Below are 22,752 nucleotides of genomic sequence, written 5' to 3' on the forward strand. Positions count from 1 at the left end.
ATAGACCAAGATCAACTTATTTCAACGCACAGTGCATGACTGTACCACGAGTAATTAATCAGACCAAAACTCTATACTTGTACACCTCCGCTTACAGTAAGTTCATTTCTTAAGTTTCCCTCATTTATTCCAAAATAATTTGATTTTTAAATAGAGAACAATAAAGAAATAAGTAATTGTATTAGGATTTGAGAAATTGAGAAATTCTTACTTTTTTATTTTCTAGAAATGTTTATTTTAATCTTATTATTATTATATGGTTTAGTCGCGAGTTCGCTTGGATATATATACTTTTAGAAAATTATGAGCTGCAGTTAGAAATCTGATCATCTCAAGTTAGCATGCGAGTTTTTTAAATAGATTTCTTATATAAATCCTTCTGTATTATCAAAAGTGAACAGTCTTAAAAAACCGACTCAAATACATATATGTATTTTTAAAAGCAAACGAAATTAAAAACCGATTCATACACGAATAACGTATCAAAATATCGACAAAAACATTTTCAATATTTATAATAGTAGAGATAGAGATTAATACGTGCGAAATATGTGAAAAATGAATTTGTTTCGGGATGGGATTGAGGGAGTAGTAAGCAACAAAATTTATACAGTTGCAACGTAGAGCAGATCACGATCACGTATGCACATCGAGGACGAGACACATGTATGTTGTTGAGGAATATATTACACATGAATTGTTGCATGGACACGATCAGTTACACACGAACAGGGCGTGCAGTGGCTTACTACGAAACAGAGAACAAAAAAGAATTTTACCCACCACAGCTACATTACACTTTTTTTTTACCACCCCCAGTGCCAATCTTTATTTATTTTTACAGACGCCAGCCAGTCACCTTCCTCATCTCCGGCCATCTTGCTCCGCCGGCGATCGACGACGACGACGACGACGACGATGGGATATTCTTACTATCACATGGAGCACTCGGCGGGGACGCCCTGGGGGAAGCGCTTGGGATCGGTGCAGTAGTTGTAGATCATGTACTTGCTCTGCACCCACCGCATCCGCTGCTGCCGCGTGAGGTCGAGCTCCTGGTTGTACCATCCACCGGCGGCGGCGGCGGCGCCGGTGCCGGGTGCGGCGTCGGTGCCGACGGTGGCGCCGCAGCGCGTGCGGCCACCGGCGGCGACGACGCAGGCGTCGGCGCGGAAGCCGCGGTAGGAGGCCGAGAAGGGCGCGTGCGTCCAGTCCGTCTTGACGCGTCCACCCTGCGTCGCCCAGTCGTCGGCGTTCCACAGGCTGGAGTAGAGCCTCATCGGCTGGTTCTTCGGGAACGCGATCCCCTTCCCCTCCAGGTTCCTGAAGTCCCTGATCGGCATGTCGTCCACCATGAATCTGCAGCAACAAACAAAACGAACAATCCATTCACGATTCATTCTCTTGTCACCTGTAAAATTTCTGAATTCTTGTGTGGACTTGACTTACATGATGTGCTTGGGGTTCCAGAGGATGGAGTAGGTGTGGAAGTCCTTGGTGGGGTCGTACCAGAGGCGGAACTGCATCTCGCGCTGGCCCTGCCCCTGCGTGAACACGTTGGTGTGCAGCGTGTACGGCTCCCCGGTCACATTCCCCAGGAACTCGAAGTCGATCTCATCATGCGTCGGCCCCTGCGACGACAACTGCACACACAAACACCATCAGCTCACATGATCACATCGGCGACAACAACGGCGGCGGCGGAAGGTGACACTCACGTAGTAGGCGGTGACGGTGCCGGCGGAGTTGCCGGGGACGAGCTTGAGCTGCATGTCGATCTTGCCGTAGAGGTACTCGTGCTTGGACTGGAACCCTGAGCCGGACGTCCTGTCCAGCGTGAGCGTCAGCAGCTGGCCATCCTCGAGGATCTTGCCACGGCCATCGCCCCAGGTGATGTCGAACTCCTGGTTAAAGTTGGCCGTCGCCACCATGGCCGACATGGCAACCAACACGACCACAAGCAGAGCCGCCATTCTTCTCCTCTGCTCCAACTCAAACAAAACAAAAAGGCCTTTTAACCAACCAGCTACTAGCTAGCTCACTGATCAATGGGGGAGCTCGAAGCTTAGCTTTGGGTTTGTGTCGGTGATCAGTGTGTGTGGGAGATTCAGGGGGCGAAGCTGGGGTTTATATAGGGGTTTTGGAAGATGGTTGGATGGATGGTGCCGCGAAGTGAGTGATCTTTTCTCTGCCATGCCATGCCGTGCCATTGCCAGCCGTGTAATGGGTGTGAGTTGGCACCAGAGGGGCGAGAGACAGCGGCCTCTGTAGCGAGCAGCAGAGGGGGCTCGGCTCGGTTCGGCTCGACGACGCCATAGAGGGTCACGTAGTAGTATAGTACAGATATTAAAATCGACCGAGACGTTCAGCGAATTCTGGACGCAACGGCTCGTTTGCTCATCGCTGGATTTGCCATCTTTGGTTGTGTTCTCCTCAGAATTCAGATGGCCGTATAAATTTTCTTGTGGTTCTTTGGTACTCCGTCCTACGGAGTAGTATAATATAAGAAATTTTAAAGGTACGTGATATTTTCTAGAAACTACGAATCTGAATAGGACCCCAATGCACCAGGTTTAACTGTACATAAATTTGGTGGACTATTAGTTCCAACCAAAATTTAAATTTTAAAAATAACTATTTAATCGTTGTTTACTTTTTAGCATTAGTTTTTAAGTCGTTAAATGCACATTTTAAAAAGATATTTATTAATTATTTTTTCGCAATAAGCGTATCAGTCATGTGCGAAACGATGACAATGCAGGAAAATGCATTGCTAATATCAGCCTGGCTTTGGATTCTTAATTTCTTGCAAATTAATGGCTTGAAGATTTAATAGAGTTTGCATCTCAAATGACAGGTTAGTGATTTGCCTAACTCGTCATTTTGATGGAATTTATTTCCACAGATTTTTTTAAGAAAAGAAGTTGCATTGCTATGAGGGCATCCACAATATAAACTATTCCATTCAGCCACCTATTAACATTGTGCAACTAGTTCATATAAAGAAAATAGCAAAATGTATCCATATGCATATGAACTACCCATATGATATAAATAATATTATCTATCTCTATTTCTCTCTCTTCTCTTAATGTCATATTGTATCCATATACATTTGTGAGAAGTGCTATAGTTAAAGTTTATTTAACTTTTACTATATACATTAGTGGTGTCCTGAGAACATGTCAAACTTGTGCTGGTACTACCTCTGACCACTCACACCATTCGTTTCATTTCTTTTGCGTTCATGAATTCAGGTGTTGTTTGGATCCATGGACTTAACTTTAGTCTCTATATTTAGACACTAATTTAGAGTATTAAATATAGACTAATTATAAAACTAATTATATAAATGGAAGCTAATTCGCGAGACAAATTTTTTAAGCCTAATTAATCTATAATTAGAGAATATTTACTGTAGCATTACATAGGCTAATCATGGATTAATTAGGCTCAATAGATTCGTCTCGCAAATTAGTCCAAGATTATAGATGTGTTTTATTAATATTCTACGTTTAATATTTATAATTAGTGTCTAAATATTCGATGTGATAGGGACTTAAAAGTTTTAGTCCCATCTAAACAGGGTCTCAATCACGCTTTTTTTTTCAAGGACCGATTTTTTTAGAGCACATCAAGTGCAATCATCAGTCTGTGCTACAGTACTACGCAGATACAGCTAGCTATAATTGCATGGCAAGCAATTGCATATCTGTCAGAACTATATTAATCAGAGTGTCCTACGATACGTACGACTGTACGAATACTGGTTGTCAAAAAGTTATGAATCTGTTTGTTTACTCCACCGTATCTTTTTAGGCAATTAGTATGAAATTTTTAGCTAGTGCAAACATGACTTTAACTGCGGATTTTGCACCATGAGAATCCTTGATGTACTACTAAGTAGTAGATTGTTCAGCTCCTGCACAATTTTAAGGGATAAATTAAAATTGACACATTTCGACGTATTGGTAGAATACGGTCCCGTGTGATTACAAATACCGCCAATGCTCCGCAGAGGTTTTGAAACGTGTCATCATTTTCTTGGAAACATACTCATGCCACCTCAATTTTGCGATTATGAAACTGATTAAGACATTTGATAAGGATAGGTACCACGCATGGGAGTTGAAAATAAAGGATGCCAATGTAATCAACCAACCACCATGAGCTACGTGCTGTACTCCCATCTTAAAAAAAAACAACCTAATAAGATATGTGACTCCTCCTAAGACAACGAATTTAGACAAAGAGTAATAAGAGGAAGTACTTTTTAGTGATATCCTGCATCAATCAAAAGATCAATGCTTAAGCTATCATGAATTTACAGGGCTTTGATGCAGGGGAGAAATCTTGATGTACAACTATCTTTTCCTAATCTCAAGGCTAGTTTGCAATAATTTTAAAAGTTTACTATAGTTTCTCTGAAAATAATGGTTTTGTAGGTACTCCCGGGTCTCAAATATAAGTAACTTTAAGCCCGATTTACATGAGTTTTTTAGGCTTGTTAGGTTTGGAGGAATTTCAATTCATAGAAATAGAAAATGTGGAGTAATAGAAATGTATGCGCACATTAATTCATAGAATTTTTTTCAAGAGATTCGATTGGATAATTTTTTTTTCTATGTTTTCTGGATTTTCTTTTGTTTTCGTATATATCTCATTCCTACAAACCGAATGATACTATCATACTAGTAGGAATTGATGAGAACATGGAGAAATTAAATTATGTGTTCTTCAACTGAATCTCTAGCTCTATGTACATGCCTGGCCTCAATCCAGACGCAAAGGTTGTGTTTAGTTCAGCACAAAGTTTAGATTTTAGTTGAAATTGAAGATGATGTGACTGAAAAGTTGTGTGTATGACATGTTGATACGATGGAAAAGAACTAAAGTTTAGATCCAAACTTTATATCTAAACACAGCCAAACCCACGTTACAAATTCTAAACCTCTGTCCGACACTCTGGCCTGGCTCACACGTACACAGACAAAAACTCCAAGAGCCCTCCTCGTTCCCACCGATCAATGGAGAAGAGTATAAAAAAAGAATTGTACCCGGTCGTGCAAAGCCATGACTCGTTTTTTTGCAATACGACGACTCGATCGAGTTGTTTCACACACGACGTACTAGGATACGCGCAGCTGAACAACAATAATGTACGCGTGGAGTAGTTTCTCATCAGCCCCAATTGCAGGTTACCAATTGTTTCGCGATGCACGCGTGGCCTACGCACGGACGCTAGCTAACCTGTAGCGAGTACTCCGTACATCTGCATGCAGATGCATCATGCATACTACTACTACTGCGATGAATTGAATCAATCAAGGATGGGGTCCCTTCCTCTTCGTTGTTGATCGTGTGCCAGCTAGCATCTGGAGCAGCTACTACCTCACTCATCAATCGTGTGCTGCACGTACGCCGTACGAGTGGATCAGCAAATCTACAGCTCCAAATTTGAAGGGGAGTTGAACGCTCACACGCCTGCCTGCCTGCCTGCCTGCCTGCTCCCCGCCATTAACACAAGCCTGATGCTGAGCTGAGCTGATCGATCTGAAGAAGCCTGAAGGGATTCGGACCCCCTGCCGGATGCATGGGATGCGCTCCGCCGCACGCCTTAAACGCGTCCGATTAATTCCAGCCGTGACCGGCCGATGGATCGATCGATCGATCACCACTCACCAGCAAGCATCAACTAGCCTTTAGCCTTATCATTGCGACTGATTCGTGCGTCCCTCCGTGGGTCCTAGCTAGCGTTAGCTGACTCGCTCTCGGCTGCGTTTATGGCTGCCAACTCCAAAATTGTCGCTGAACACAGCGCCCTGTGAGTGTGTTCAATACTCGCAGTCCTAGCAACATCAGTCGCCACACGTATCATCTCTACATTGCGAGCACTAGCTAGCAGAAGCACTGTACTGTACTCCTTCTGTTCCTAAATAGTATTCCCTCCATTTTTATAATATAAAACTTGTTTATATTTATATAAATGTTAATGAATATAGACACACATATATATCTAGATTCATTAACATATCTATAAACTTGGGTAATGCTAAAATATTTACTTTATAAAACAGAGAAAATACTACGTATAAGAAAATTTGGTTGGATGTGATATATCCTACTACAAATAGTACATCACATCTAATTAAAGGAGTACTCCATTGCTGTTGCTGCTGCTGCTGAGGTCGTTACATAATATACAAAATACTTGTCTCCGCGAGAAGATTATACTATACTAATAGTCGCATACTGAAAGTATATACAGTACGATGTTTCCAGAAAGCACGAAACCAGCGTACGCGCAACCGCGGCACGCCGGTTTTGCTCCCGGGTAGCAGCTGGTCGGTTGCCTACTCTGCCTCGTCGCGTCGCCACGCGTACGTGACGGCGTGTGAGCGGCATGCATGATTTCTTCGCCTTTTTACATGGGCAGATCGAGATCAATCCGCCTTCCCCGGCCGCGTCCTCCGCGCGGCGGCATCCCGGCGTCAGGCCATCATTCCCCGGTCGGGTCGGCACTGCACCACCGTACGTTACGTGGGGTTGATCTCGTGACGCCATAGCCACCGCTGCGCTCCAGCTGTGCCACGGCTCGTACGCGTACGGTTCGCGCAGCGCTGGGGTGGCCGTGCGCCCGTGCGCCCGTGCGCGCGTGCGTGCGCGAGCCCGGCATCCGCCGTGTGTCCCCCGTGCGCGACCCCGCTGCCGCTGCTGCTGCAGCTGCAGCGCCTGCGCGCGGCTGGCACGTGTTGTCCTCGCGAGGCTGGCTGGCTGCTGCGCGTTTTTGCCTTATCCGCTGCGCTGCTGCGTGCGCTGACGCATTCGCCGTTCGTCCGTCCGTCCGTCCGGCCCACCGACGAGACGAGAGGATTCGTCGCATCCTGGCGGCAGCTTGCAGGGAGGGAAGGGATCTCTCGATATCTCATCATTCAGACGAGCCAAGTTCGATGGATCGATCTGGGGCTCTTCAAAATTGGATGGCTAGCTACCACCGCCGTGATGATTCAAAGCATTGTTTTGTTGCATCATTTACGCGCTCGTTTAATTTGGCAGATGGGCGACATTCATGCATGGGCATTCATAGCACGGGCGCCGTAACTCGCCGATTAGACTGACATCGCCAATTTTTTTTTTAATCTCCACCTCGCTCCAAGCATCACGTGCCTAAATAAGTGTTACAGTACAGGGCTAGTGCTATTGCGTGAAGTGAAATTTCCATTCTGTGTTTTGAACAGGCAAAAATATAGCGTGGATTATTGAAACTTCCGTTTTGGCGATCGATATGATACACTGGTACACACAGGGGATAGTCTTCTGATAGGCTGGTGGGCCGGGGTGGCAGAAGGCGACGCGAAAGGACGTACGGTGCACTGCTGTGAATGCTGTTCTCGCAAATGGCAACCAGCTGTATGCATGCATGGCAATGACGATAAAAACATGGACTATCATTTGCTTCTCATCTGCACCCTGCTGCGCAGTGCACTCATGGAGTGACGGTCTGTACGGTGATAGAGTGGCTGCAGTACTGTTAAGAATTAAGATTTTTACGGCAACACATGGACAGTGACCGTGTAACACTTTTCAATGTTGATGTAGGAGTATGATTCTCAGTATGAGAGGTGTAAAGAGATTTTTTATGAGACTGGACTCCATATTTGATTTACCTCCATTTCCTACTGACAAGAGTTTCAACCTCAGAGGTGAAAAAATTCCAGCACCCCCGCCTGTCACCTCTCCGGCCATGTGCCATCTGACGGCCCACGTAACAATCAGACCGGACTGGAGAATCCCTGGCCATTCATTCATGGGCTGACCATAACCAACAAAATGGGCCAGGCCGTATCCAAGACTGGTCGGCCACATAAAATCTCCAGATTTCACAAAGCCCAAATCTCTACTGGGACTCGCGAACTTGGCCCAGCTGCATCCCAAAGCCTTTCTACTGGGCCTCCACGCGTATCAAATCTAGCGACTTCTAGGCGAAACCGACTTTTGCCACCACTTCCTCTCCCTGGGCGAATCGCCTCCCTCCAACTCGTATCCCGCCATGGCCGCCGCCGCCGCCGCCGCCGCCGCCGGCGACTCGCCCCGCCGCGGAACACCGGACAGCGATGAGGAGGACTACGAGGAGTACGTCCCCGTCGCCAAGCGCCGGGCCATGGAGGCCGAACGCCTCCGCCGCGCCACTAAACCGCCGACCACGAACGCAGTTGCAGTTGCAGCCCCGCCGCCGCCGCCGCGCTCCACCTCGTCGCCGGCGGTGGGTGAGGTTGCGGTCAAGACGAGCCTGCTCGTGAAGGCCACGAAGCTGAAGCGCGAGGCCCCTGAGGTGACCCCGGCCGAGCGGCTGCTCCAGCAGGAGAGGGAGATGATCGAGCACCTCTCCGACCGCAAGGCCCTCATGCCCGTCGGCGAGATCGCGAAGGGGATCAGCTACTCCGAGCCGATCACCACGGGGTGGAGGCCGCCGCTTCGCCTCCGCCGCATGCCGCGGTCCCGCGCGGACGCGCTGCGACGGAGCTGGCACATCCTTGTCGACGGCGACGACGTGCCCCCGCCGTCCCGAAGCTTCGGCGACCTCCGTCTCCCGGAGCCCATCCTCCGCGCGCTCCGCGGCAAGGGAATCGAGAAGCCGACCCCAATCCAGGTGCAGGGTCTCCCCGTCGCGCTCTCCGGGCGGGACATGATCGGGATCGCGTTCACGGGGTCCGGGAAGACGCTGGTGTTCGTGCTGCCGCTCATCATGGCGGCGCTGCAGGAGGAGATCCTGATGCCGATCGTGCCCGGCGAGGGCCCGTTCGGGCTCATCGTCTGCCCGTCGCGGGAGCTCGCGAGGCAGACGCACGAGGTGATCGAGATGTTCCTCGCGCCGCTCATGGAGGCCGGGTACCCGGAGATACGGCCGCTGCTCTGCATTGGAGGCGTGGACATGAGGACGCAGATGGAGGTGGTGAAGAAGGGCGTGCATATTGTAGTGGCGACTCCTGGGAGGCTCAAGGATTTGCTCTCCAAGAAGAAGATGAATCTTGATAACTGCAGGTATGTGGTGCACTGATTTCTTCAGGAATGCTCTGCTTCCATGGCTAATTGTTCACTGTCATCAAATTGGCATTCATAGCGCTATGTTCATATGTTCAGTATCATGGAAATGGTGGGTTTTTTTTTTGAAGTATGAACAGCTAAACAGTATTCAGTTTAGTGATATAATTGTAGAAAATGGTTTTTACTACTGCTTATGACTTTGTCAAAAGTCAGAACACTACGTTTATAGAACAGAATATATGCAAACTGCAGAGATGGTCTTCCTTGTAGCTTGTCAACTGGAAATTGAAATTCAGCCAAAATTAGTGATCAGCTTAAGTTTTGGCCTTTTGGGTGAAGATGATACATAAGTACAACTTTCAAGTAAGAGTAGTCATTTCGAAGGGGATGTGGAGAGATGCTAATATTCGATTCTATCTGCTTGTGTAAAACAAGATTCTATCTGCTAATCATATGAAAGTAATAGAAATGTCGATGCTCAAAGCTGAAAAAATCAAACAAGATGGAAAGAAGGCTGCAGATGTGTCTTGAATCTACTTTGATTCCTTTCAGTTTTGAGCCTCACAGCATAGCCAAATATACTGATTGTATGCTTCCAGTAATTAAACCATTTGTTCGAGCCTCATCGATTTCCCATATTTCCTAATAAGCCAAAACGGCTTATTATGAAATGAAAATTAATTTATAGGTAAAACTTTTATATTTTTGTTCGTAGCGACTTAAAAACCAACGGTAAAAAGAAATTACACTGAGAATATCTTAAAATCAACTCCAAAATCAAGTTCAAAAATTCAAATTTTGGCTTTTGCTTTGGCTTATTAGGCCAACTGATGGAGCTCTCATTCCTTGATTATTTGAATGTTCTCAATAATTTTCTTCATATGTCCAGGTATTTAACACTAGATGAGGCGGACAGACTAGTCGATCTTGGATTTGAGGACGACATCAGGGAGGTGTTCGACCATTTCAAGGCACAGAGACAGACACTCCTCTTCTCTGCCACCATGCCAGAGAAGATCCAGAATTTTGCAAAGAGTGCGCTAGTGAAACCAATCATTGTCAATGTGGGAAGAGCTGGAGCAGCAAACCTTGATGTCATCCAAGAGGTTGAGTATGTCAAGGAGGAAGCAAGAATCATATACCTCCTTGAGTGTCTCCAGAAAACCCCACCCCCTGTGCTGGTTTTCTGCGAGCACAAAGCCGATGTCGATTACATCCAAGAATTTCTTCTTCTGAAAGGTGTCGAAGCTGTTGCAATCCATGGTGGAAAAGATGATGAGGAAAGAAAAGACGCGTTCAAATCATTCAAAGCCTCAGAAAAGGATGTATTGGTAGCTACAGATGTTGCATCCAAAGGCCTTGATATCCCTGATATCCAGCATGTGATCAACTACGACATGCCTGCTGAGATAGAGAACTATGTGCATCGGATTGGAAGAACCGGCAGGCGTGGGAAAACCGGCGTCGCAACGACATTCATCAACAAGAACCAGACAGAGACTACGCTTCTTGACCTGAAGCAATTGCTCATCGAATCAAAGCAAAGGTTACCACCAATTCTGGCTGATCTTGATGATCCACAGGAGGACGATAAGGTGGCCATTGCTCAGCAGAGTGGTGTGAAGGGCTGTGCGTTTTGTGGTGGCCTTGGCCATCGTATCGAGGCCTGCCCCAAGCAGCAGCTCCAGAACAGTGTCACGCTTGCTCGAGCAAGAAGTGATTACTTCGGTGGTGGTGGCTACCGGGGGGAGATTTGATCATCAAGTATCACTAGATTTGCTCTGCCATGTATGTAGTACAGCCATCTACAATGGACCAATGGTTCAGTTTACTGTACATATGTGAAGTTGTACCTGCTCTAATAAATTGTCTGTACAAAATTACTAGCTTCTGACTGTATTTCTAACCGGCAGCTTTACATCGCCCATCTTCTGACCTGTGTTTGAATGATGTACATACACTGTATTTCAGGTGTTGGATTTATGTCAATAATTATTTTCTGTTCACCATGCCTGCTTGTACAATAGGACAGTGTTTTGCAGAAATGTTGAGGAGTTACTGACTAATAGTAATACTTTTGAGGGTTGAAGTCTCCTCACTAGTTTACTGTTTTTTTAACCAGATCTCCACTGTACGGCCATACTGCAATGTTTTCACTCGAGTTGGAATTATGCGGTCATTGACAGTGTTAGGCTGTTTGCCTACTACTGACATTGTTAAATGCCAGGGTGATTTCAGCACAGAAGACCAGCAAGCTGATATCGCCGTACTCTTTTTCTCTACTGCTACACTTATTGTCATGGATTCACCTTGAGAAGGAAGGTCGAAACAACAAGTTGAGAAGCTCGAAACAACTTCTTGAATCTTTATTCCCAGGAAGATCGAAACAACAAGTTGAGAAGCTTGTGAAACACCAGCTGGGTACACCATTATGTTAGTTTTTAACCAGACGGTTGCTTGAAAGTTTGTAAGGAAGATTTCATCTATGGGTTTGTCTGTACTGGTGAAGAAAAGTTACTGTCAAGTACGAATTGTCCAATGGGGGTCCGGCCCCTACGTAGGAGCTGCAGGAATTAAACCATCTCTACAGACTCCAAACTTTTCAACATTTGTACATGTCGGACAGTACTGCATTGAAAATGATTAGGCCCCTCTGACTTGTAGGAAAAATGTAGAAATTTTAGAGGATTTCAATCCTATGGAAAAAAAATTCTAGGAAGGCATTTGAAACAAAGGATTGAATTCTATCCAATCCTTTAAAATTCATATGGAATGAGTAATCCTATGCACATTTTGGAGGAAAGTTAGCAAGAGGTCTAACTTCTTGGAACATTTCCTCTGAGTCTATCTCTCTCATCTGATTCCTGCGTTTTTCCTGTGGTCCAATCAAACAGCCATTCCTGTGTTTTTTCTATTCCTCTGTTTTACAATTATATTCAGTTAGAATCATGTGTTTTTCCTATTCCTCTGTTTTTTATTCCTACGATTCAAAGGGGCTCTCATCCTGCACTGGACGGCTAGCTGCATGTTTCATTTGACATGGAAACTAGATTAACTAACCAGTTTTTCAGCTACTTCATGTTTCATTTACAATATGATTCATCGTGTCTGCAACTAACCATGCGCGAGATGAATGAATGCTCACGATCGATTCCCATCAATTTCCAGGTCTGCAGTGCAAGAAAGATTGGGTACTGTACTGCTGCTGTTCTGAATTTCTGGTGTTAGTACTTAAATTACCACATCAAATTAATAGAGGGGCCTGCATCCATGGTCATTGGGGCACCATTGCTGCCATTGCTTCGAGCCATTTATGGCAACTCTATGTACCACCGCGGAAATGCAGCTAATGATTCGACGTCTGAAAAGGACCAATCTTTCTGGTGCAGCTCGTTTTCAAAGCTCTCGATGAACAGTCCCAACAAATACGAGTACAGTTAAGTGGATTTTTAAATGCTGGGTATATATGTTGCAACATACTCTCCAACCGTTCCATAAAACATAAATCTAGTATGAACTGGCATATTACATACTAGGTTTGTTTTTTATGAGATAAATCATAGTACTAGGTTTGTTATTTATGAGATAGATGGAATACTCCCTCTACTAAAAATAATATTTAAGGCTTTAGATAAGATTTCGTTAAACTTTTGAAATTCTGACTATGAATTCTTAAATGCATAGTCTAAAAGCAAACGGAAAACAATGGCAAACGGAAAAGTTATTATCATAATAACACAAACTTACTAAGTTCTATAAGTTTATTCTGATAAAGGAGGAAGGAAAAACGTGGAGTCTGGCGGGCGTAGGGCATCTTGCCGCCTGGCTGATAGTGTAATTGTTTTCGGTTGCTAGGGTCGCGGCCTTATAACTTGTAAATACTTACTTTTTGTACAGTTTATTACTTCTCTATTCAATGAAAATTGGCGTCTTGCCGATTTCGTTCAAACAAAATAAATTTATTCTGATATAAGTTGATTGTTAGAATTTGAAAAGGTTTGATCAAAATCTTGTTTCAGAATGTCAAAGATTTATGATAGGAAGGAGTATCTCGATACGATATGCTTGTTTATCATATTGCAGTGAACCATGCATATAATACTATGTATCTCCTATAGCTCATTTGGGAGGCCTCTTTGTTGCTGATGCTTGTCTCACTCACTCGAATACTCGGTCACCATGCATTCATGCATAGCCATGATCATTCTTGTAAAGGTAAAGGGAAAAAAAGGAACTGGGTAAAGGCAGAAACATAAATAAGTTTAGCTTTGAGCTATGCATGCATCAGTTGTGCCCAGGCTTTGCAACTCATGTACCGGCCCATCCCTCGCTACCTATCTCTATATGGCAGTAATTGTAATCAGACAAACGCTATAGAACGTGTAGTAAGAAACAGCACAGGAAATGGACCAAGGAAACAGCTTTTGCTTACAACATCGGTCAATCAGTACAGCTCGATCCCACAAGAGAAGAGTGATCAATGTTAAGCAGAGGTTTGATATGATTTTGACAGCCATGCATGTACATGAAACAGAGAGGGTTTTTCTCACGGATTCAGAGAAACTGGAAGCATCGGATGAAATTCATGCTGAATTTTTGTTGTATCTGATCGAATCGTAACTCCCGAGACGGTTTGTGTGTCTCTTTCTGAATCAAGTGCCCCCATACTAAAACAAGCATGCAGATCGATGCAGGAGCTGAAATCCAAGAAGCAGCAGCAAACTGCGTCAAAACTCATGAAATCATTTAACAACTCGTCTGGTCTGTCAGTATAAGCTCACGTACACATGTACACACAGAATACAGAGTAGTATAGACTAGCTAGAGTATACGTACAGTAGTGCATATATACAGCTTGCGTGAGGTATTTTGAGTTTGTAGCTCTTCAGATGAAAACTGTGCAGTGCAGTTTCAACACCATGGGGTGTGTTTAGTTCAGCTAAAATTATAAATTTAGTTAAAATTGGAACGATGTGATGGAAAAATTGAAAGTTTATGTGTGTAGAAAAAATTTGATGTGATGAAAAAGTTAGAAGTTCAAAGAAAAATTTTGGAACTAAACTCGGCCCAAGAAAAGAAAACGAAGATGAAAAATACAGTACAAGAAGCAGCTAGCAGCAGCAACATTTTCTTCAGTGCTACTGCTAGCTAGTAAGTCCTGCTAGTGCTACTCTAATGCACGTTTTCAGTGCTACCTATCGTTGGACAGGTACATAGTCCACTCCCTAGAGACATCGACATGTAATGAACCAACCACCGATGAGCACTCCATTATTATCATCACACATGCACACACTACAGTCTATCTGTAGACTGTACCCTCTCTCTCTCGAGAGAGAGAGATACCCAAGGAGTAATACGAACTGAAGAGTACTGAAGAATTATGGGCACGGACACGGTCACACGGCCGCCGGAAACGGAGAAGAATTCGAGTAACACATGGAGTATGTGCACACTGTGTTGATCTATCGATCGATCGATGGATCTCACCGGTGAGGTAGCATGCAAAAGGCAGTCAAACCCGGCATGCATTTCCGTCGTCGTCTCGGCCCATGCATACACAAGAGAGTGACCTCTGCAATGCCATTGCCATGTTCTCTCTCTAGATATAAAGATATATATACTCCTTTCGTTCTAGAAAAAAAGATCAAATTGTATAGATAAATCTAGACAAATAGTTGAAATATTATATTTATTCTCAACAAAACTAATACGAGAGGTGTCGATAATACAAATTCACAATACTATATATGTTATATATCATAATAAAGTTATTTATTTTAGGACGGAATAAGTACAGGCATAAATACACGCACAAAGTGAGAGGAGGAAGGGGATTGAAGGCTCATCAATGTGGTTGGGTGTGGTACTAGCTATAGCTGCATCCAGGAGCATGGGGTGCAGTGCAGCCTTTCTTTTTGCAAAACTGTAAAAATCCTAGGACACTTACACACATGTACAGCTATTAATTACTACCTCCGTCCCAAAATACTTGTCGCTTTGAGTTTTTGTTTGTAATGTCTGATCGTTCGTTTTATTAAAAAAAATTATGAAATTATTATTTATTTTGTTTGTGATTTACTTTATTATCAAAAGTATTTTAAGTATGACTTATCATTTTTTATATTTACATTAATTTTTTAAATAAGACGAATAGTTAAGCGTTGAAAAAAATCCCATTAATCGACATAAATTCTCCAATAATAAACACGTTTAGTTCCATCGTGTGTTCTGTCCTCTGGCAAGCGCAGTTTTGGTTAATTAAGTAAATAATTGTCCTCAGAAAGTGTGGTTAATAATATTGGTAGCCGTAGTTTGTCAGTGTGGTACTGTGGTGGTCACCACAACTGCGCGCTGTTAAAAACGGCGAGTGTTCGTTTCACCTGCGTGTGTCTCCCTCCTCCTCCTCTTCTTCTTCCTCCCAACCATCATCAACAACAACAAGAACGTGCGTACTCGAGAGCGCGCGCGCGCGCGCCACGGCGCCACCTCTGCGTGGAGCTCCATGAGGAGGCGGCGGTGGCCGGCACGCTGCGCCGCCGCACTGTGCATCGCCGTCGTCGTGCTGCAGCTCGCCGCCGCCGCCGCTGCCAGGTCACTGTCGTCGTCTAGGCGCCGCGCGCACGACCACGGCCACAGGGTGGCGCTGCCGGCGTCGGCGGCGGCGGTGGCGTCGTCCCTGCAGCAGCCCGTGCATCGCGCCGTGGCGAAGGCGAAAGGTGGTGGACGCTCGACCGCCTTCGACGCCGGCGGCGGCGTGCCGTGTAAGGAGAAGAGCGGCGGACACGGCGGCGCTCCGTCACCGTGCTCCGACGACGACGACAAGCGCGTCGTGCCGACGGGCCCGAACCCCTTGCACAACAGGTGATGATCGCGCGGCAAGAACTCCATCGCGATGCCCAAGCTAGAAGACGAGCAACAGCGAATGCGAATCGAAGAGCAAACTAACAAGCAATCAAGGCAAGCATTGTAGACAGATACAGGGTCAGTGAGCTGCAATTAGTTAAGCAGCAAGCAGCATTGTAGCCATTGGTGTTGCAGTTGCATAGTGAGTTCTCTGCTGGTGCTCAACTGCTCTCATCACCTCTGTTCATCATGGACTAGATAAGCTAAGTTAGTAAAGTAGAGTATTAGCATTTTTTTTAATATCTTTTTTGCTGATGAATTCTATTTGCTCCTTTCTTCTCTGAGCTTTTGTCTGCCAGCACTTGGGTGTATATTCTGTCTAGCTGTGTTGGTTTTGATTTCTATCAGAAACAAGAATTGCCCTCATCAGCTATTCCTCCATGGGGTGTTTGTTTCGATTCCACAAGTGGAAGATTCTGCAGTTCATCATGTCTGAGGATCGCTTCTTTCCACCCCAAAAGCTTCACAAGATGTGATCTCCTGAACTCTGAAGTAAAAGATTTTGATTGTATTCTTCTGCGTAGAAAGTTAGAGAAAAATAGTACTTCCTCATGAACTCATGAATTTCTTGTGGCTGTGTAGGGCCTGTATCCCCATGACAGAATGGGCTTTAGTTAATAGCCATACTGAGCACAATATGTGTATGATTCTTTTAATTACTAGTTGCTCAGAATACACTGTTCCTACTCATCAACAGTCTCTTCGAACCAGCATGCATAAATGCTCTTGTACTCTCTTTGTTTCTGTCCTTGTTGTTTATTAGCACAGCCATTTGATTCTTGAATTGATGACAGGATTAAATGTAGGCTCAAAATCAGTACTGATAGCAGATGTACACAATCCTAGCAGCACATAATAAAGATGGCCACCAAAATTTGAAGCATGAAATCTCTGAAGATATGATCCCAGGAAAAGAAAAGCTGTGGCAGTATATATGGTGAGTGAGTACTGTTCCTAGGTGTAATGAGTAGGAGCTGCTCTCCATGGATTGTTCTTGGTACAGAGCCCTTTCCAGCTCTCAAAAAAATTTTGTTCAAGAGACAGTGGTCCAGCCATCTTCAATCTCTCTTTGTGTTTCTTGGCAATGGTTCTTGAGCCTTTCTGTGCCTTGCAGGAGCTAGTAGGTTATTAAATCATAAGCTGTCCCCAATTCATATCCTGCTCTCTATATATGGTAGTAGTAAAGGCTTCTGCTCCTGGGCTGCAACTGGTTCCTGTCCTCAGGAGGACCTGGAAGGAAATGGCATGTGAACTTTGTAACCATCCAAAAGTATGTAGGGAGTAGTGGAGTACCAGCCAGCCAGGCAGCCACAGCTATACATCCGGTGTTCATTGATCTGCTGCTGCAGATTGGGTGGTCCATTGTACTCATAAGAGCTGAGGATACGAGTATTGAAGTTTCAGGCACGCAATGTCATACCCCCTGATAAATACCCACAAGGACAACCTGCACAATGCAGTGTACCAAATGCGAAACAACGGGACAATTTCACATAACATGCTTAAATGAGTTATGTTTCAACAAGTATTTGTCGATGTTTGATACAAAGTTGCATTGCCACCCAAGGGAGTGGATAGGGGTGGTGCGCAATTAGCATGACAAGAAACCATCAAATGGAGATCAGAGGCTGGCTATAGCCTGAAAGTTAACCATCATCACAGGTTATTAGGTAGATAGTGCATCTACACCTTTCGAATGAGGAGGAACAGCCTCTGGTCCAGCTCAAAGCTAGCGGCACTGGAGGGGTCACCCTTGAGCATCATCAGAAGGCCACCAAACGATGCATAGATCTCCCTAGAATGGAAAAGAATGCAATTCATTAAAATTCATAGCACAAAGGGAGTTGACATCATCACATGATACAGGATTACGTTAAAAATAAACTTGATACAGGACTAACAGTAGTCTAGTACAAGCTGTGTAGCTGTAGGCCAGATTTACATATTGGCAAGGCGAAAAATTGTTCTTTGAAGGTACTTATCTTCGTATAACATGATTCACATAACAATGATACAATTAATTAAGTAAATGCACTTGAATTGAATTAACCAAGTAGCTGAAACAGTACAGACAGCAATGGGATGCATATGAACTGTTCGAACAAACTGAACACCTGAGTTCTTTAGCTAGTGATTATTAATCTTGTTGACATTACATGATATCAAAGTAAGAATAGCCTTTAGTGCACAAAGAAAAACCCCATGCAAAATCATTATAAGCTAGTCACTTCAACTAATTTTGCATCTTTTCTTTGGAAAAGCTAAAAAACTGAGTGCACTGATATGTTTTTACCCTGGACAATAGAAAAATTAGATTGATCAATAAGACCATCTTGATGCACTCAAACTAAACAAAAAACAGCCATTTATTCCTAAAACCAAATACTGAAAGTTCTCTTAAAGGATCCTGAAGCTTAAAGAAAGCATTTAATAATCAAAACTACGCACTTCATCAGCATGGTTAATTAACCCTATAGGATAAGTTCATCTGGGATATGTTGAAAAATGAGCAAAGAAACCCCACTTAAGCCTTACTAGATTATGATAAACCATGCTCCTGCTAGACAATGCAAATTGATTAAATTTGAAATTCATAGAAGCCATACACTTTGGTGGCTTGACCACTGGAACTGTCTTCTGAGATCTTGTAGAGCTTTCCATGCATGACATAGTCAAACTTGTCAGCAAGTGTTTTTCTGCCAGCCTGAAAGATAGAAATGATATATAATGTTAGCACCATGCACAGAGTTCTGGCTATCAAATATGTGCCTAAATGAATATAAGCCCAAGCGAAACAACAACATGATTCTAGGCAACTAACACACATTCTGAGTGGCATTTCCATAATTCAATTAGCACATTATTTAATGTTAGCATCATGCACAGAGTTCTGGCAATTAAATATATGCGCCTAAGTGAATATAAACCCAAAGGAAACAAGAACATGATTCAAGTGAACTAAAACACATTCTAGTGGCATTTCCATAATTCAATCGGCACATTATTTTTCAAAATCAACTTGTAAGGTGAATAAGGCCCATCACCTGCGTGTAGAAGCCAGTGTCCGGAGTTCCATCCAGATTCAGAGTAGGAGCTAAAACCATGGTGAATCTGTCACCAGCACGCATCGGATAGACCTCAGTAGCAACATCTAACTGCATGTACATGTCGAACTGCTCGCTACGAGCTTCGATGCGACTAACTGTACATAGACATGGAAAAGGATAACATTACTTCAACAAAGATCTGCACCAACATTAAGCACAAAAAACGGCATACAACTCAAAGATCTAAACAATGTAAAGGAACTAGAAAATGGCCTAAGTTCGAAACCAGCAAAGCTCTAACAAGTAACAAATACTCCGGGAGACATATTGTCAGGCATCATAGCAAACCATATAGTAGACGCAGAGCTCAATTCATTGTACAGCCAGGTAAAATTATACCTCTGTCGAACTTCTTCCCATCAGGATCGAGCCTGGTCACAGTGAAGATATCCTCGAATAGGTGCTCAACCATTTTCCTGCTCAAGAAGGAGAAGAACAACAACTTCAATTTCACAGTGCTCCAAACAACAAACCTGCTAATACTGCTAATAGCACAAGAACCCTCCCCCCAGTAGGCGAGCAGAACAACGACAAGGCCGCGGCGGCTCCAGGAGGCAGACCGCTGCTCCTGGTCCGACTTGCAGCCGTCGTGGGAAGGGCAAAGAAAAGACGGGGTGGTGGGCATCGGAAACATACCTCGGCGGCGGCGGCGGCGTGAGAGGTCGCGAGGGGAAAGCCGGAGTTGGCTGCGAAAATTGGCAAGGGTTTTTACATGGTTGGGTTCTTGTGTATGTGGCGGAAAGAGGGGGGAGGAGTGGGGCCCACATGGCAGTGACGCAAGAAAGGGGTCGGGGACGGGTCAACAAGGCGGTAGGAAAAGAGAGGACCCGGGGCCCACAAGTCAGTGGCGAATGTGGGCCCCATTCTCGAACCGCCGCCGCCGCCGCGCCGATCCCCATCTCCGAATCGCATGGGGCGTCGTCGGCGCTAGGGTTTCGCCTCCGCTCCGCCGCCGCCGTGATGCCTTCGCGAGAGAAGCCGACGAGCAATCCGCGGTAAGCCTTGCATTCCCGTCCCGGCGGTGGCGGCGCCAGTTCGCCTTGGTGTTTGTGCGGTGGAGGAGGAGGGGGAGATAGGGCAGGATTCGTTAGGTTAGGGTTTCGTTTCTCTCCAGCCGGATTTCCCCCCGCGGAAGCGGCCGCAAACGAGAGCGGCGACCCCGCGTAGCACACCGGAGAAACCTTAGGTTCCGTCTCGAGGCGGTGGTTGTGTCGTGTCGCGTTTGGGCGTCGGAGATGGAGATGCGTTGGTGTGGGTGAACGCGGGGTCTCACTCCACAGCTCCCACGTTGAGCCATCGTAATGGAGCTTGGTGCGCTGGGAAATCGCCGGGTAGGTCTCGGATCGGAGGAACCTGCTAGAAGGTAACGGCAATTCTCATCCCACGCAAGTTTTTGAGATTTGTATCCTGTGTACATTACCCAGTGCAGCATTTGCAATTCCAGGCTTAATTTGTAGGTTCTCTTGCCATAACCGGTTCATGCCTGTCGCGATTTTGATCGCTGTGATCCATGTAGATTAGTTCTGAGTCGTCCGATGCCCTATTTGTCATGAGTCGTGACAACCATTGTCTGTTGGAATTTCAACTGGGAACCATCAGATTTTTTTTTCCTATTTGCTGAAGCTCTGATTCCAGAATGTAACAAATTTTGCTGGCTAGATAATTTATGTGTTCCTGTTTTGGTTGTGTTTGTGTTTTGCATCCTATGCATAGTGTTGTGTTCCATTGATTCCGTTATGTATGGAAGGAGAAAAGCGTTGCTCTATGTTGTGGTGGTAGAAGAGGCTTGTACTGGTGCCTCTGCCTATTCAATCTGCATTTGCTAATAACAAATATACAACGATGTGTTCCGGCTACCCAAGGCGTAGGTTAATGACTTTGATAATGGAGGTGAGGCAGCTTTAAAATTCTGAGATACTTGTACTTGGTCCATAGGTAGTCTTTTATCTTAAACAAAATTCCGTACTCATTTAATCTTTTTACTGTGACTGAGCTTAGTAACAAGTAGAAATAACCTGGTTTCTTCATAAATTTGCAGATGAGTAAGAAGGCAAGTATAGGGAAAAATATTACTGCATATGGGTGGCCCATCTGTAAGAGGATTTAGTTTGCTGCTAACTGTCTTTAATTGCTCTAGCTATAATCTGTTCTTGTATATCAATGCATAGTTTGTACACCAAAGAGGGAACATGTTATGGCGCTCTGCAGTTATGCTGCTGCTGTTCATTATTTTCATATCCATCTTTAACGTGGTAGCTCAGATCTTCTTTTTGACTTTTTGTTTACACAATATCGTCATTTGCCCCACCCTTCCATCCTTGTTATTACTAGTTTAGTTCATTAACATGCCATATTTTTTTAGGAGATGTTTTTGCTGCCTCCGTTCCTGTTTTTGTGTGAGTACATGTGGAGTAGTTTTTAGTTTGCTATCTTTGCTCAAGTTTATCTGTTCTCTTTACTTAAGTTAGAACCAAATTGGTAGCATATTGAGATTATGGTTTGGGTTTCTTTTATCAAGAAAGTTTTGATACTAAAACCATTGTTTTTTGCGGCTTTTTTAAAATGAACAATTTGGTTTGCTGCCATGATATGTGGATTAATAAAAACGCCATTTCCTATCTGTTTTGAAATTTCTTCAGTGGCTGATTCTTTGCTGAACAATAGTACAACACTCGGGCTTGGAATTCTTGGGGTGAAAGTTGATATCAATGTGCATTTGTTCTTTGAAGGTTTATATTAAGTTGCAGTTATGTTATAGGCATATGTCACTGAATCAGTAAATCAGTACTTTATAGGTCCATATCCGAATGACATGATATCATAGTCACTGCCTAACATCTGTGATAGTTTCATGGTAACTATGAAATAATAGCATTTGCTAATATTCAGACCTCAGAAACCCATATTCTTATTACTGATTACTTTTATGAGAAACCCAAGGCTTGGCTCATCCAAAATAGGTGTGTTAACTATTGCTACTTCAGGCTTCCCTTTGTTGTGTTGTGTTTAGGTATTTCTCTGTCTGCCATTTCCTTTCTAATTTGATATGTCGTTCTTCTGATAATTTAGTTCTGTATAAATTGCCCCTGTTTTATCTCTTGACATTATGCTCATTTGAAATGAACAAAAAAAAGTTTAAATGGATTTATGATATTTTCATTTTAATGGCATCCTTTTCTAAAATCTTGTCCTGTATGATCATTGTTGTTTCTTCCAACTTTCCAAGCACATTGGTTAATGAACTATTAGTTGATTGTTCAAACTGATCATAAAATATCTTTTTAAACCATCTTGTGCTGTGTATGATCGCTCTTGTATCCTTCATGCAAGTTAATTAACGAACTGTAATTCGTGGTTCAAATTGATCATAAAATATAATTTTAAACTATATCTTGTCCTATATAGCCATTCTTGTATCCTTCATTCAAGTTGGTTAATGGACTTGTTATCAGGGAATTACTGGTCAGCACAACAAAATAAGTCTGTAAAGTCAAGCACGAATAGAAAAGGTCAATCTTTTCAATAACAATGTAAAGCACAAGAATTTATGTTATAGTGTAAAATTGTTGTCCTAAAACAGTATGCAAGTCATTATCAAATTATTATACTGTACTGAAAGATGAGCACAACTAAACTATGTACTTCCTCCGTTTCACAATGTAATTCATTCTAGCATTTCCCACATTCATATTAG

The 22,752-nt window shown here is 43.9% G+C and overlaps 4 protein-coding genes and 1 long non-coding RNA gene across 6 annotated transcripts; 3 read left to right on the forward strand and 2 right to left on the reverse strand.

The window, feature by feature from the left end:
- Window positions 1-669: 669 nt before the first annotated feature.
- Window positions 670-2,100, reverse strand: LOC4341944 (probable xyloglucan endotransglucosylase/hydrolase protein 25). The gene is made up of 3 exons (XM_015786197.3): window positions 1,719-2,100; window positions 1,450-1,643; window positions 670-1,359 (listed from the first exon to the last, which is right to left on the reverse strand). Exons 1-3 carry the CDS (start codon window positions 1,971-1,973, stop codon window positions 936-938), a joined length of 873 nt encoding a protein of 290 aa, XP_015641683.1. The 5' UTR covers window positions 1,974-2,100; the 3' UTR covers window positions 670-935.
- Window positions 2,101-7,971: 5,871 nt separating this feature from the next.
- Window positions 7,972-11,051, forward strand: LOC4341945 (DEAD-box ATP-dependent RNA helicase 35B). The gene is made up of 2 exons (NM_001421825.1): window positions 7,972-9,042; window positions 9,935-11,051. The coding sequence occupies exons 1-2, from the start codon at window positions 8,051-8,053 to the stop codon at window positions 10,800-10,802; spliced, it is 1,860 nt and encodes a 619-aa protein (NP_001408754.1). The 5' UTR covers window positions 7,972-8,050; the 3' UTR covers window positions 10,803-11,051.
- Window positions 11,052-15,423: 4,372 nt separating this feature from the next.
- Window positions 15,424-16,641, forward strand: LOC9271809 (uncharacterized). The gene is made up of 2 exons (XM_015788769.3): window positions 15,424-15,909; window positions 16,300-16,641. Exons 1-2 carry the CDS (start codon window positions 15,551-15,553, stop codon window positions 16,385-16,387), a joined length of 447 nt encoding a protein of 148 aa, XP_015644255.1. The 5' UTR covers window positions 15,424-15,550; the 3' UTR covers window positions 16,388-16,641.
- A 779-nt stretch (window positions 16,642-17,420) lies between these two features.
- LOC4341946 (DNA-directed RNA polymerases II, IV and V subunit 8B) lies at window positions 17,421-19,758 on the reverse strand. The gene is made up of 5 exons (XM_015788767.3): window positions 19,695-19,758; window positions 19,398-19,474; window positions 18,996-19,153; window positions 18,558-18,655; window positions 17,421-17,746 (listed from the first exon to the last, which is right to left on the reverse strand). Exons 2-5 carry the CDS (start codon window positions 19,468-19,470, stop codon window positions 17,635-17,637), a joined length of 441 nt encoding a protein of 146 aa, XP_015644253.2. The 5' UTR covers window positions 19,471-19,474; window positions 19,695-19,758; the 3' UTR covers window positions 17,421-17,634.
- Window positions 19,759-19,901: 143 nt separating this feature from the next.
- On the forward strand, window positions 19,902-21,332 carry LOC9270055 (uncharacterized). 2 transcript variants are annotated; one of them, XR_003242985.2, is made up of 2 exons: window positions 19,902-20,421; window positions 21,097-21,332. It is a non-coding gene; the product is annotated as an uncharacterized lncRNA (long non-coding RNA). The 2 variants fall into 2 exon arrangements; XR_001547019.3 differs by having other exon boundaries at window positions 19,902-20,053.
- The last annotated feature ends 1,420 nt before the right edge of the window (window positions 21,333-22,752 follow it).

The sequence above is a fragment of the Oryza sativa genome, chromosome 6 (genome assembly GCF_034140825.1).
Source record: "Oryza sativa Japonica Group chromosome 6, ASM3414082v1".
Lineage (NCBI taxonomy): Eukaryota > Viridiplantae > Streptophyta > Magnoliopsida > Poales > Poaceae > Oryza > Oryza sativa.

What these genes read in the sequence shown, in the direction of transcription:
- LOC4341944 (XM_015786197.3), bottom strand. Translation starts at nt 1,973, where the DNA reads ATGGCGGCTCTGCTTGTGGTCGTGTTGGTTGCCATGTCGGCCATGGTG. An exon ending in GCACCGTCACCGCCTACTAC is followed by an intron (nt 1,644 to 1,718) that starts GTGAGTGTCACC and finishes TTGTGTGTGCAG; the next exon opens with TTGTCGTCGCAGGGGCCGAC. An exon ending in TGGAACCCCAAGCACATCAT is followed by an intron (nt 1,360 to 1,449) that starts GTAAGTCAAGTC and finishes TTGTTGCTGCAG; the next exon opens with ATTCATGGTGGACGACATGC.
- LOC4341945 (NM_001421825.1), top strand. Translation starts at nt 8,051, where the DNA reads ATGGCCGCCGCCGCCGCCGCCGCCGCCGCCGGCGACTCGCCCCGCCGC. An exon ending in ATGAATCTTGATAACTGCAG is followed by an intron (nt 9,043 to 9,934) that starts GTATGTGGTGCA and finishes TCATATGTCCAG; the next exon opens with GTATTTAACACTAGATGAGG.
- LOC9271809 (XM_015788769.3), top strand. Translation starts at nt 15,551, where the DNA reads ATGAGGAGGCGGCGGTGGCCGGCACGCTGCGCCGCCGCACTGTGCATC. An exon ending in CCGAACCCCTTGCACAACAG is followed by an intron (nt 15,910 to 16,299) that starts GTGATGATCGCG and finishes GATTTCTATCAG; the next exon opens with AAACAAGAATTGCCCTCATC.
- LOC4341946 (XM_015788767.3), bottom strand. Translation starts at nt 19,470, where the DNA reads ATGGTTGAGCACCTATTCGAGGATATCTTCACTGTGACCAGGCTCGAT. An exon ending in TGGGAAGAAGTTCGACAGAG is followed by an intron (nt 19,154 to 19,397) that starts GTATAATTTTAC and finishes GTCTATGTACAG; the next exon opens with TTAGTCGCATCGAAGCTCGT. An exon ending in AGTGGTCAAGCCACCAAAGT is followed by an intron (nt 17,747 to 18,557) that starts GTATGGCTTCTA and finishes TTTCCATTCTAG; the next exon opens with GGAGATCTATGCATCGTTTG.